Source organism: Eubalaena glacialis, chromosome 8 (genome assembly GCF_028564815.1).
Source record: "Eubalaena glacialis isolate mEubGla1 chromosome 8, mEubGla1.1.hap2.+ XY, whole genome shotgun sequence".
In the NCBI taxonomy this organism is placed as follows: domain Eukaryota; kingdom Metazoa; phylum Chordata; class Mammalia; order Artiodactyla; family Balaenidae; genus Eubalaena; species Eubalaena glacialis.
In genome coordinates this window covers 84,959,054-84,972,978 of record NC_083723.1, presented here as the reverse complement: position 1 = coordinate 84,972,978, position 13,925 = coordinate 84,959,054, and the positions used below count along the sequence as shown (strand labels likewise).

General features: G+C 40.6%; 1 protein-coding gene across 4 annotated transcripts in view; it reads right to left on the bottom strand.

Moving 5' to 3' along the window:
- The window catches only part of BMPER (BMP binding endothelial regulator), a 373,674-nt gene that overhangs the window by 90,263 nt on the left and 269,486 nt on the right, over positions 1–13,925 (bottom strand). For 3 of the 4 annotated variants that reach the window (XM_061197906.1, XM_061197903.1, XM_061197905.1), the window contains exon 11: positions 10,958–11,003. The exons of the other annotated variant lie outside the window; for it this stretch is intronic. In XM_061197906.1, the coding sequence (XP_061053889.1) occupies positions 10,958–11,003 (46 nt within the window). The remainder of the gene's footprint in view (positions 1–10,957; positions 11,004–13,925) is intronic. 4 annotated transcript variants of the gene reach the window in all.

Below are 13,925 nucleotides of genomic sequence, written 5' to 3'. Positions count from 1 at the left end.
AAGCTGATTTTTTTTAAAAGTTGAGTAGGCACCTGAAACTAACATTAAAAAAAAAAAAAAAAAAGGTTTGGTAGGGATACTGTTAAGACTGTAAATTTCTTTTCACATAATTTCCATAACCTCATATCCTCACCAACTTCAAACAGAAGAGAACAGGGAGCATCCTTACCTTCGAGATCTAATTTGAACTAAATTTAAACCTAAAGCCGAGGCTGACATCCTATTACGGCCTCCCCAGCTGAGCCCAGGGCTTCCCCACCTCTCATCTTGGTTGGTGCAGTGGCCTGTGCCTGCCCCACACCTCAGTTCACAGCACTGGACTTCATCAGCTCCTGGCTCACGTGCCAACCTTCCCCACGCCTCAGCCAAAGTCACTTCTCTTTCCTGTAAGTCCCCAAAGCACAACTGACCACACAGCTCACCTTTTCTGGGACTTTTCTTAAATTCAAATACTCTATCTTATAGTCACACTATGTTTTTCAGTTTGAAGGTTAAAAGGTTAAAGGTTAAAAATATGGTCATCAAACCCACAGAACGCTTAGATAAATCACTTTCCACCCAACTACCGCTTTTAGTTGTAATGTATCTTTAACTCTTAAAACAGGCCTTCAACTCCTTACACGTAAATTTTGTGTATACTTCTCAGTGCGTGGCACACTGGCTTGTATATTGGAGGATCTACATTCATATATATGATAAATGGATTCATCTGTGCATTACTCATAGCAATGCCTGGTATAATACATATTAGGTATCAAATATTTGTTAAATGAATGGGTTAATTAAAGAATAAATTTCAGTGGAAAAAAATAAACTGCCCACACTGAACTCACTAAAATAGTTAAGTGTAATAAATGGTGTACAGCAGGTAATTCAACAGAATTTTGCTTAATCAAGTAATTAATTGAATAATTAACTAATGCTCTCAGGACAAGGAATTAAGGCTGCAGATGAAATTAAGGTTGCTAACCAGCTGACCCTGAGATTGGGAAATTATCCTGGGTATTTATCTCCAGGCAGGATAAATGTTATCACAAGTGTCCTTATAAATGAAGGAAGAAGGCAGGAAAGTGAGTGTCACACAGTGATGCAGCATGAGAAGGACTCAACTTGCCATTGCTGGCTTTGAAGATGAAAGAAGGCTTCAAATCAAGAAAAATGGGCAGCCTCTAGAAGCTGGACAAGGCATGAAAACGGATTCTCCCCTAGAACCTCGAGAAGGAATGCAGCCCTGCCAATACTTTGATTTTGACCCATTCAGATCCATTTCAGACTTCTGACCTCCAGAACTTGTTAAGATAATAAATGTGTATTGTTTTTAAGACACTAAGTTTGTAATAATTTGTTACAGCAGCAATAGGAAACTAACAAATCGAGCAAAAGTCAAGGCAACTTGGTCTGGAGTGACTAGGTTACACCAGGTACCATGCCAGATGCTTTCCATATTTTCACTATCTCCTTTAATCCTCACTACTTCTCTACACATGGTATCTACTATTACCCTAATTTCTTAGCAGTGAGTCTGGAGAGGTTTCCTTGTTGCCCATGGTCACCCAGCCAATAGCAGTAAAGACAGAGTCCAACCCAATCTCTGTGGCTTTGAAGCCAGTGCCTCCCACACCATGACTTGATGTTTCCATTTACACCCTATACCACAGCATCCTACGCAGTCATTGTTGTTAACAAACTGGGATTAGAGAGCTTTTGGGAAATCTGAAGAAATGTATAGACACTCTTCCTTCCAAGTGCACATGAGTATATCCACTCAAATGTAGAGGCTCACAGACACCTTTTCCTAAGACTGATCAATGACCTCCTAAGAGTTCATGAACTTCAGTTTAACGACACCTATCTAGAAGTTAATTAAAAACTATATTACACGGTTCTCTCATTTAATGTGTTTACATTTCATCTCCCCAACCACATTACAAGTTCCTACACTCAGGGTCTGTATCAGCTTTTTATCCATGTCCTCCAGGGCACCTTCCAGAATGTTGGAAATTCATTGGGTGTTAATACAAACTTGTTATAGAAGATGCATTTTTGCCACTCTATCATCCAAGCTCTGACCTTAAAATGTCTGCTCTCTTTAAACTAGAAATTGCTATCTATCAGTAAAGAGAACTTCTTACCTGAGTGAAAAGATGGGTTTCACATCTCGAAATTAACCTATCTTCCAGCTTTAAAGCCACCTTAGAGCTTTGTGAACATTAAGCAAGCTGCTTAGAAGAGAGTCCTGGGTTTGAATCCCAGTCTTGCTACCCAATGACTACAAAATCATGCGCACACTACCTGTATAACCTCAGTCTGTTCACCTGTAACATGGGTTGAAGAACAACTACTTTGCAGGGTGGTTATAAAGACAAAGATAGCATTGCAAAAGTGCCAAAAGCATAATAGATGCTTAGAGAGTAGTCATTATTAGTTGTATTATTATAAATGCTATGCAAATCTAGCAAGTAGATACCCACTGCCGGCTGAAATAGGGCTGGATAAGACTGTAACATACTTATAAAATGTAAATGTGTTGAAAAGACAATGTGAGTTTAGTTCGTCTATAAAAGACATACAAATGTAGATTTGGGGGTAGAATGGAGCAAGCCACTAGACCAAAAGAAGAATGTTAACAAAGTCGTGGACATGGGAAAGAAGGCAGCTTGCACAAGAATAGCAGGAGACTGATCTGCCCAGAGTGGGTAGTTGCTTCAGGAGATGTAAGACATCCAAGCCGTCTAAATAAATTGGCTTGAGATTTATTGCCAGCCTGAGAAGTTTAAATGTATTCCAGATAACCAGCGTTTCTTAACATGTTTCCTATGAAACATCAATCCTGCCTGTTACTCTGCCAAAATAAGTAGAAATAAAAAAACCTCTGCAGCCCAAATTAGCCTGGGAGGGACTCTACACTCCATTCTCCTCCTGCATGTCTACCCTGCACATTGGCATAGAAAGGGCTCTGCGAATTCTGCAGTGAGGAAACAAATTTCAGTTTACTTGACCCAGCATTTCCCTAATGTGGTTAATAATAGAACCTTGTTTTGAAAATATTACTCATTACTATCCCTCAGCACTAGAGTTTTATAAAACAAACTTTGGGAAATTCTGAGAGAGACCAGTGAAGGAAGCCGGTATTGGTTTCGTGAAAGCCAAGTTTGGGTTCCGACAGTGGTATGCAGAAGGGGCTGACGGAGAAAAGACAGAGTTTAGCTGCAGGCAATAGGATGAGGCTCTGGCTGCCATGGGAATGGGAAAGAAACTATTTATTAGAAAAAAAACGCAAAGAGACAATCAACCAGACCTGACGACTGATTATCAACAAGGGAGAGAAATGCCCAAAGTATGAGAAATAACATTGACTCAAAACCTGTGCAGCTGGGATAAAGGGGGTGCCAAAATTCAGTCAACAGATAGGGGTTGGAAACAGCCATTAATCTCTCCATCCAACTCCCAACCCAGATAATTTACAGAATCAAAGGTAGCAACTGTTAATCAACTTCAAATACAGTCCTTTGTGAAAGAAGAATGTACTCTCCAAAAAGATTAGAAGCTGAGACCTACCATATTCGTATCTTGTCAAGAAGTCCTATGTTAAGGACCTGGAAGTTTGGACAAATGTGAAACCTAAATGAGAGAGTAACTGCAGATGCAGGCAGGGCTGTGAGCTCACAGGATGAAAAGGTGTAAAGTAAAAGCAGAACAGATGTGTGTACTAAGGAGAGATATGAAAGGGCAGAGCAGAGGAGAGGAGCAATGGTTGGGGGTGGAGAGCATTAACCAAGAAGGGGACTGCAATAAGGAAAAGGATGATACTACTCATAAATATGAATTTCACATCAAAGGGAACCACCGAGTGCAGCTAATGAGTCATATCTCCAAACTCCCAAGGAAGGTTAGAATTCAAGTATTGTAATCCAAAAAGCTGAAGAGGTTAAGTGACCTCAAAAACATAGATAAGGTTTTAAAAGGTGAGCAAATACAACTGCTTTCAAATAGAAGCCCTTAATCATGTACAGAAGAAAGAAATTGGCAAACTTCATATATATTTGACAGTAAACCTCTGAAATGAATAAAAATGTAGTCAACAAAGAACATATAATAGTGCTTAAAGTTTGGGCTTTGGAGTCACATGGACCAGGCTATTGGCTGACCTCAACTTATTTAATTTCTCAGACCCTCAGATCTCTCATTTGTAAAATGGGTATAACAATAGCTTCCACTGCATGGATCATTGTGAGGATTAAGTGACAGAACGCACGGAGAGCATTTATCACAATGCCTGACACAGGTTTACATTCAATAAATCGCGGCTGGTAATAGGAGCAATTGTAGTGGCAGCAGAGTAGCAATTTTTTGTTGTTCTTATTTTATTCAGAAGAGATGTGACCTCCAGAGAGGTATAAATCTGCCTCAGCTTTGCATACAGTAATGTGTAATTTATTATACAGTTTTTCCCACAAAGTATACTTCTCAGAGTTTGGGATTTGTATTCTTTGTTTTGTCACTTAGGGGTATTTTAGGTGCACCGCTGCTAAGAGGTTTTGGTCACAAGTTTCTTTAAAAACTGGGTATTTGCATCTTCCTTGAGATTCAAGATGGCAGCCTTGGCTAAATGTGTCAGATGTCTAATAATGAATTTATACATATCTTTATGTATAAAATATATTCTTTCAAAATTAGGCAAGAGAGTAACTTTTAACTGAATGATTTAATAATGGTATATCTATATTAAGAATACTTTCCCAAGCAAAAATCCAGGGAGGCCATATGATATTACAGAATGAATACTGGAGAAGGAGGTAAAAAAATGCAGGTTTTCATCGTAGCTCTTCAAGTTAATACTACTGTGAGCCTCAGTTTCCTCACCTAAGAAGTAGGAAGGTTGACCTCATAGTTAAGGTCCATTCATTTATACAATTCCATGATGCTAAAATGATGATGAGCTTGACTGGCAGAGCAATTCTGCTCTTTCTTACTCCCGATGGAATTTATACACAGTGATTTCAAACTTAAAACTACATGTATTTTATCATTGTAAGTAAGAAATTTGGGGAGATCTTCACTTACTGATGGAAATACCTCCACCTTGAGTTGCCAGAAGGAAAAAAAATACCTGGAAAAATGAGCGGACATGGAAAAACCACGCCAGTTTCATTTGTCAGTGAGCACAGAGCACACCAACTGTTCTGGACCTGAGCAGAAAGGTGGAGGTGTCGCCAGGTAGATGAAAGTGTGGGCACTTGAGTCTACCTTTCTCCCTGGGTGGCGTGGAGGGAAACACTATCAAATTGGAAACTCTTCCTAAAATCCTTCTCCAATCTCTAATCCCCACCAGTTGTAAAGCCCTTCGGACCGTCTCTTCCCTTCCTAACTGCACCTGGTTGTCAAACCGAACAAAATGACTAAGAAGTCAATGGTAGAAACTCCAGCCCAGGCCCTGGGGCCAGACTTCATTGGAGGAATTTGGGCTCCACTACCTACCTTGGGCATCGTTCTCAACCTCTAAGCCTCAGTTCCGTCAGCTGTAAAATGGAGCTAGTAACATTACTTGACCATAAAATGGATGTGAGGATCAAATAAGATCAAATAAGATAGCCCTGGACAGTGTTCGGGCTGTTTATTAATATAAATAAATATTAGCTGCTGCTGCTATTACAATTACTGCCATTATTGTTCCATGATGATGACTGTTAACTAAACAGTCAGAACTTATGAAGTTACTAACACCCTGTAGAAACTGACAATAGGCGGTGGATAATAACCTCTAATAACCTCAGGCCCCTCCAACTTTGCATCAATTTACAGCCAGAACATTGAAGGTAACAGTATCCCTTAGAACAGAGCAGCATATAAAATGGAAAACAAACCGATTTCCTCACACCCTTCCAATGTCGCTTCTGCCTGCGTGGGGTTTCCCAGCCTCCACGGGCGGTACAGTTGGGTTTTATTTGCCACCCGTCTGCTGGTTGGGCCTTGGGAGCTGTGACAAACCCACCTCCAGATGCTGGAGGCCAACTTCAGTGGCCACTTAGCTTAACACCTCCTCCTCCTCGGCAGGGCTAAAGTCAACACCACAAATTCTTATTCTACAAGCATTTTGAGCTCCGGTTTCAAATTTCCTTGCTTTCCTGAGTTAAAGACAGACTCTTGGCGTTAAGGGACCTGGAGCTGCTTACAGCCTCGGAGGCTCAAACACAGAATTACTAATTTGCGGAACCTCTGTCAGTGGAGATTTCTCATAAAATGAGCCCTAAGGTCACTGTTTCATTAAGTTGTTGCATTCCCCTTCCTACAACCACTCTTTAATTGGAGATCGCTGTAGGGATGCTCAGGGACTTAAAAAAGGTGTGCTAAGACCAGGCAGGGCAATTCCACCGTGCCCGTGGTAGGTGCACGCAGCAAGCAGGGCCCCTTTCGGACAGCAGGCACCCCAGTGCTGCGCACAGCTGGAAATCTAACCCTTGGGGGTTTAAAAAAGTCACCTGGCAACTGTGAGCCTCCTCGTACCCTGAGTTGCTGAAATCTGATATTTCCTGTTACTTGTGGGACGTGTAGTTGAGGTTATTTCAATTAAATGCACATCTGTGCTCAGAATACCCTACCCTCCTCTGTGTTATGTAATCGTGAACTTTGTTTTGGGGTTGGGATTCTGATGGTGAGGATTGATGTAGCTACAGGCACAGCTTAATGAATCTGTAAGACCGGAGATGGGGCATCCATGTCTGGACTGCCTTTGGTTGCCTCTGCTCTTGTAGATGGTTAAGAGACTAAATTCTTTCTTAAAGTCAGTCTCTCTTTCCCTCCCTCTCTCTCTCTCCACACACACACATACACACACCCCAACACACACACACACCTCCCTCTTTTATCAGGGAAAACTTTGCCACTAAGTACTATTTCCATGTCTGAAAACGGACATTCGGCCAGCAAAGAATTTATCTGATTCAGGTCTCCGTTGGGCGGCTAGGTCAAGATTCCACCTACTATTTGCCAACACACAGTAAGATAACATTTCACACAAACCAAGTGCTATACATACAACAGACAGTGGCCTTCTTGGCCCCCAACTCATGATCCCATCACGCTCAGCTCAGGGAAAGCAGGACTCGCTTTAGGCTATAGCTCATACTTTGGCAGGAAACAGCATTTGCACCAAAGCTTTATAAAGTTTGTTTAGCTCACTTCAAATATTTTACTTTAAATAAATCATCTAAACAAAATTTAATTCTTTTCAGTTGGAAAGAGAGAATGTCCCATGTTATTAAAAGACAGTAATCCTTTTCATACTTCCTTCAGGTCTGATTTTAAAAGGACTTTTTTTTTTGATAGAATCATCATTGGCCTTTCAGACCAACCCAAAGACCACTGTACTATAAGGAAAATAACAATGTTGTGCCTCAATTATTGCTTATTACCTACAAAATTATAAATTACTGTTATCACTGACTTGCAAAGAGAAGACTAAAAATGTTCTACACGTTTACTTCGAGTTTTCTCTTCACTATTCCTTTCAGAGGTCTGAGAAAGCCCCAAACACTACCAAGACAGATTAAGCCAGTCAATAAAGCAGGAATTCCGTGGGATTTTAGAAACAGACAATGCAATGTCACTGTTGGAAACAATGCAACACTCATTTCACTGTGGATAACCAAAGTAAGTTTTAGATTTGAAGCTATGTAATCAGTCCATTTTATCTGTGTATGTACGTATATATATCTATCTAAGTATTTATTCCTGTCTCCTTCCAAAAGAGGATTGGAAGTAGTTTACACACATACATGCTAAATAATCCAAAACACATAAAGGTAGTAGACATATAAGACGAAGTCAGGAGAAAGTTTATTACTCAAGAACCACATGCTGTTAGAGATGGGGTACCAATTTATTTCTAGCTTCCTAGCAACTAAAGCAAAGATGGTTTAGTTGACTTGAATCGATCGAGATATAATATGCCTTTACAATTTTTTTCTAGGGCTAGACAATGAAAATATAGAAATACATTCAATTAATTCCAGAGGCTTCTGCTCTGTCTTTTTTTTTTTTTTTTTTTGCCACGCCGTGCAGCATGTGGGATCTTAGTTCCCCAACCAGGGATCGAACCCGTGCCCACTGCAGTGAAAGCAAGGAGTTTTAACCACTGGACCACCAGGGAAGTTCCCCCACCCTGTCACTTTTTACATCAGCAAAGGTCAGCCTCACTTTACCCTCATGCTTCATCTAATCACCGTGTTAAGAGTCAAGTTACTGTTACCAGTACCACAGGTGATTATTTCTGGATTCACCTACACTGTTACCCCTGTTTGGAGAACCAATGCTTCTCAACCAAGGGTGATGTTGCTCCCCAGGGGACATTTGGAAATGTCGGGAGATAGTGCTGGGATGCTACTGGCATCTAGTGGGTAGAGGCCAGAGATGCTGCTAAACATCACACAATGCACAGGACGGTCTCCACCACTAAGAGTTATCTGGCCAAACTATCAGCAATCCTGAGGTTGAAAACTCTGCAGTAACTAATGGGGTATATATGTGCATGTGTGATCTTATTTGAATGAGACAGAAATTGGTCATTTTTCCGGTTTTAGAACACACTAGCCTTAGTTTGGACTTCACCCTTCGTTTGTCTGCTCTAGGAACCCATATACCAGAAGAACTTTCATAATTGCCGGAGGAGGAAAAAACGAGCTCTAAGGTTTGTTCTGGATCCTGGGTATAATGACAAAGGAATTTCAAAATAGGAGGTTTTTTGGCCACAGCTAAAGGACATTGGAATAAGTCTACCTGAATGCGCTATGAAAATCTGGGCATTGTTTAAAAAAACTGGAAGTCATCCCATCTCATAACTCGATCTGAGTAAATAAACCTCTACAAATAGAATGTGTTTTACAGCATTGATGGAAGAACTGCTGGAGAGCAAGAGAGAGTAAACAGATGGAAAGAACACCAAAGGAAACTGAGACATCACCATCTGATGATATCATCTCGATCTGGACCAAGAACCACATGCCTGGGCTCTTCCCACACTGACCTGTTGGACGCAGGCGCACAGAGTCAGTCATCTCCCTGGTGCCCCTCCGCTGGGTGGCTTCTCCCTTGCCAACTTGCCTCTCTCAGTGACAGAAGTCACAGGCTCATTCACATGTACAACATTTATATTTACAATACAATGTACAACACATGTACAATAAATATTTAATATGACCAGTTACAAACTTGGTTTAGTTTTGTCATGCCCATCCTTCTATTCTTCTTTTCTTTCCTTTTTGTTTTCTAATAAGCCACCAGTATTCTATATTTGGAAAGTCTAGCCCGTAGTGGATAAACTAATAATGAAATGTAGCTTTCCTCTCAACGATCTCAATAATCATCCTTCTTGATTCTTGCAACATAAAGTCAGGTAATTCAAGATTTAGGCTGTTTCTGTACAAGACTGGCCATATGTTTTTATTAAGCTGATAAGCAGTGTTCCTGCCTGACAACAGTGAGATGGGCAGATGTAACCTATCTGTGTTCATGCAAATCGAAAGGGTCAGCTAGAAAATCTGAGGAGTTCATTAGAAGTCTGTCTCTGCTTCAACTAGGAGGTACTTTCTAGGGAAATGCAAACATCTTCATCGACATGGATACAGAGGAAAACTTCATCAATTTAGACTCGACTCTGCTCATCCAAAAAGGAATGAAGCTGGAAGCGGCCTCCAAACCATCCCTAAACAAAATTTCCTCAGAGAGTCTCTGGGAAGATGATTAAATGTAATAGTTTATACACATGTTTTAAAATCAACTGGTGTGTTAATCATAGCTAATTCTTCTTTCTGCATAATTCCCAGACTCTACTAAGTCATACTTGGTTGGCCTCCTTTGAGTTATTTTATGTACTTCCTTACCTTTAAAGAAAAATTCTTTTATTAAATTTATAATTTAATTTTCATTAATTCAGCCAGCACTTTCATCCAGTGTACAGTGTATAATTGTCTAATATCTCTCAGTCTCAAAAAATAGTGAGATATAGATATGTATGTGTGTATATATATAGTAATATATGTATATATGGTTAATATATACAACGAACCTATGCATCCATTGTCTAAATGGGAACACTTGTTCCCATGTGAAAGCTGCTTTTCAACTGTCATCAAAGCCCACTTCTCTAAGCCTGAATGGCTCAAAAATACCTTCTAGTAGACTCCATGGCTTGGTTAATCCTGCTTATCATACTAATTTGACAGTGACATTATGAATACTCCTCTTTTAACGAAACACTTCAGAAAGCTATCTCGAAAGCATATGAATGTGAGGGGACTAAAACAGTGGTTTGCTGATAGATCTGGGCATGCCTACATGTGGGGATGACATTAAATCTGTTGCTATGCTCTCTGTGTGGTGGGTAGTACAGTCCCAGATGGCTTTCGGAATAAGCCATGTTAGAGAGAACCTTCAAGAGCTCAGTTAAAAATAACAGGATGGCCAAACCATTGCCAACCTAATGAACTCTTGTTTTCTCTCTACCAACAGCGACATGGATGTGCCCAAGTGAAAGGGCAAAACGGTGGGGGTGAGGGAGGAAGAAGGGCAGCTGTTTGGCTTCATAATGATAGAGGGAGAATCTCTCCTAGATTATATATAATGTTTGGTTTTACTGGATATCATTATCTTAGCCGCTATGACTGCAAATGCTATTAGCAGTTAAAAGGCACATGAAGTTATCTGGTCCTTCCTAAAACCTCATCAGACCGTTTGTCTTCTAAATTTCTCAGAGCAACAAATTCCAACGGAAACATCTACATTTGTCTCAATTGTGCTTCTGTTCGAGGATTACCATTGACTTAAATTGTCTGTAGAAAGGTGAGATGATCCCATCTTAGACCTACAGAACTAAAATAGGCTGAAAACTTACACCACCGTTTTTCTTGTTGCACTATAAAATGCAAAATAAATATTAATAGCATATTTTTAACAAACTTACTTTCAGTGCAAATAGGACAGCATCCTTTCCTGTTGAGAATTTTACCCTAATCAAGAGAAAAACAAATAAGATTTCAGTGTTAAGAAACAGGGTCTGCTGAGGACAAAACTCTTTTTTAAATCTAATACCAGACAAACCAATGAAATCAGTCCCAGCTGTATTTGAACTCAATGCCCAGATGGTGATGATGGTGGTAAAAATGAAGTTTCAAGTATCAGGTTCTATGGCCAGGCAGAGTCATTCAGAAAGCTTTCCTGTTTTTATCCTCTGAGAAATACAATATCTAAAGGCCTCATTGGTGTGATTTTTCTCACATGGAGCGAAGATGGAGACAGTCTGGATTCCACCTTTTCACTGATACCCAAATCTAGCCCTCTAGAGACCAAGTGCATACACATAGAAATGGGAATTGGCTGTCAAGCTATCAATCCATGCAAGGCTTTCATTCTGTCTTTGCTTATTGGAAGGGCCCAAAAATAAACAGTAACCCAAGCTTGGGCCTATGCATATGAACAATATCTGTGCTACAGATCAAATTCAGTCTGATTTCTTCTTTCAGAAAGCAGTATGCTATCCCTGTTAAGTCACTATTATGTAGTCAAAGCCAATGAAGCTGAGGGTCTTGAAATCCTGAGTAATTTTCCATTACCTTTCTGGAAATACAGTGTAATCTCCTCTACTGCATTTCTTTCAATTTTTTGCTGATGCTTGACATTTAAAGGAAGAAGCATATTCTCAGGACCCTTATCAGAGAATGGCTCTTTCTTATCTCTGACTCAATGGAATCACAGGGAAAAAGAAATGTGGAAGAAGATTAACATTTAGGAAGCACATGCTATGAAACAAACATCCTACTAGATATTTCCCCTAGGTTACCTAACATCAGGTTAATTGTAAGGATTTTATAAGTTAATATTAAGAACATATTAGGGTTTAATTAATATTATGTTATTATAATCTGTGTTATTAAGATGCACAAGAATTTTATGAGCTGAGCATTTTCCTTCTTATAGATGAAGAAATTGATGTCATGCAACACAAGGGTAGTAGAACCCGAAATCAAACCTAATTTTGTGTGACCTTATAGGCCACCTTCTTTCCACTCCAGATTTTTAAGATGAGAGAGGTCTCATCTTAATCTTTAAGAGAACTTAACATTTATTGGGTATCTGCTATACAGTAGAAAGAATGTTATACGTTCTTCTTACTTTATGTCATTTATGGTTCACAACAACGCTCTAAATATAGATGCCCCTTTCCCGTCTTTATAGGAAACTAAGGAAACAGACCACAGAGAGGTGGCCCAAGACTTGTGTCAAGGCCACACACTGGTTTACTACCTGTCAATTGCATCAGGAGTAGATTTAGGTACTTAAAAAATATATACTAACCAAAAAAAAACCAAGACGCTAGTTGATTATTGAAGAATTAGAACCACGTCTGATTCACTTTTGCATCAGCTAAGCCTTAAAAGGTACATTAAAGGCTATGACAAGTTTGAATGAGACTTAAAACTGGCAGCCCTCCCATGGCTGGGGCACTATGACAATTTTATGGCCAAGAGCTCTCTTATCTGTTTCTATTTGGCACAGAGGTCTCCTTCGGCTTCTCGTGACTGAAAACAGTTGAGGACAAAGCCAAAGGAGGTTGGCTCAGGCTGATGGAATGACAGCCCCGGAGGGTGGCATCAGGCACTCTAGCCGAACGGAGCAGAGCTGTATAAGCCAAGTCCTCAACAAAGGGTGACTACGATTCCCTACATCTGCACCTCAACAGAAACAGCCAGCTCCCTCCTTCAGGAAGTGAGAATGGCGCTGGTCATATCACTAAATTAGGCAGGGAATAAATCAAGTGCAAGCTATGAAGTCTGCGCTCCTGAGTTACGTGTAACTCGCTGTGGAACTCTGGACCCGCTGTGACCTCATCAGTAAGAAGGGTCTAGTAACAGCACCCACCTCGGAGGGGTGGTCTCAGCAACAAACAAGATTGGTCCTGTGACTACAGAGGAAGTTTCAGTACATATTAACACTGATGAATTGACAGTGTCATAACGACCCTGTCCCCAGTGGAACCCTCAGTCCCTCTCAAAAAAGGTACTCCTTTGGCCCTGGGGGACTGTCAGGGAGGGAATCCAACCACAAAATTCTTTTTCAACAAGCCACGCATACTTCTGGAAAAAGAGATGTGTAGTAGCCAGGAAGGATAGAGCAGGAATACAGTCTGCTTCTCCAGAAAATTTTTTTTTTAATTTCCCCAGGCAATGCAGGGGAGGGGAAGTAAGTGTTTAACAGGATTTCCATGGTAGAGCTAAGTTATCTTCCAAAGTGCTTGTGCTGGCCCCTGAGGAGGGAAAGTATGAACCAGAGGAATGGTTGGGAAAATGCCTAGAAACAGAAAGGTAGGCCCTGAGGCAGGAGCCAGGCACTGCCTGATGGGCTCTGACAAGACGAGGAGGGGTGGGGCGGGAACAGGCCCGCGCCTGGAGGGACGGATGCTCCTGGCCCAAATATGGTCCACAGAGAAGAGACACTAATGAGATGCTGGTGACAGAAAGAGCGTTGACCTCCCCATGGCAAGAGGACAATGAAAACCAACACGCCTGCAGCACAGCCCTCTGTTTTTGTCTTGTAGAATAAGGAAGCCCATTATTACTAACATGTGCTGCCAGAGTTCATTAGCAGCAAGGGTTCCCCGAGGACGGGCAGAGATGATGTGATCCCATTTTTCCCAATGAATATTTATAAGCAGACCATGCTCAAGTCTCCTTATTGTATCTCCTGTTTTTTTGGTGTGTTTTTTTTCTTTCATAGGAGGTTTTCAGTTTTATGTCTGAGGCTTTTTAAAGCAAGACTAATTAGGGTTTTTTTTTTTCTTTTTTTTCCTGCCCCTTTTATTCAGTTGTGCAATAGCAACAGCTGTTGTTTTTTTGTGCCTCATTTGTCCCTCAAGTAAAAACAGCAACTTTTTG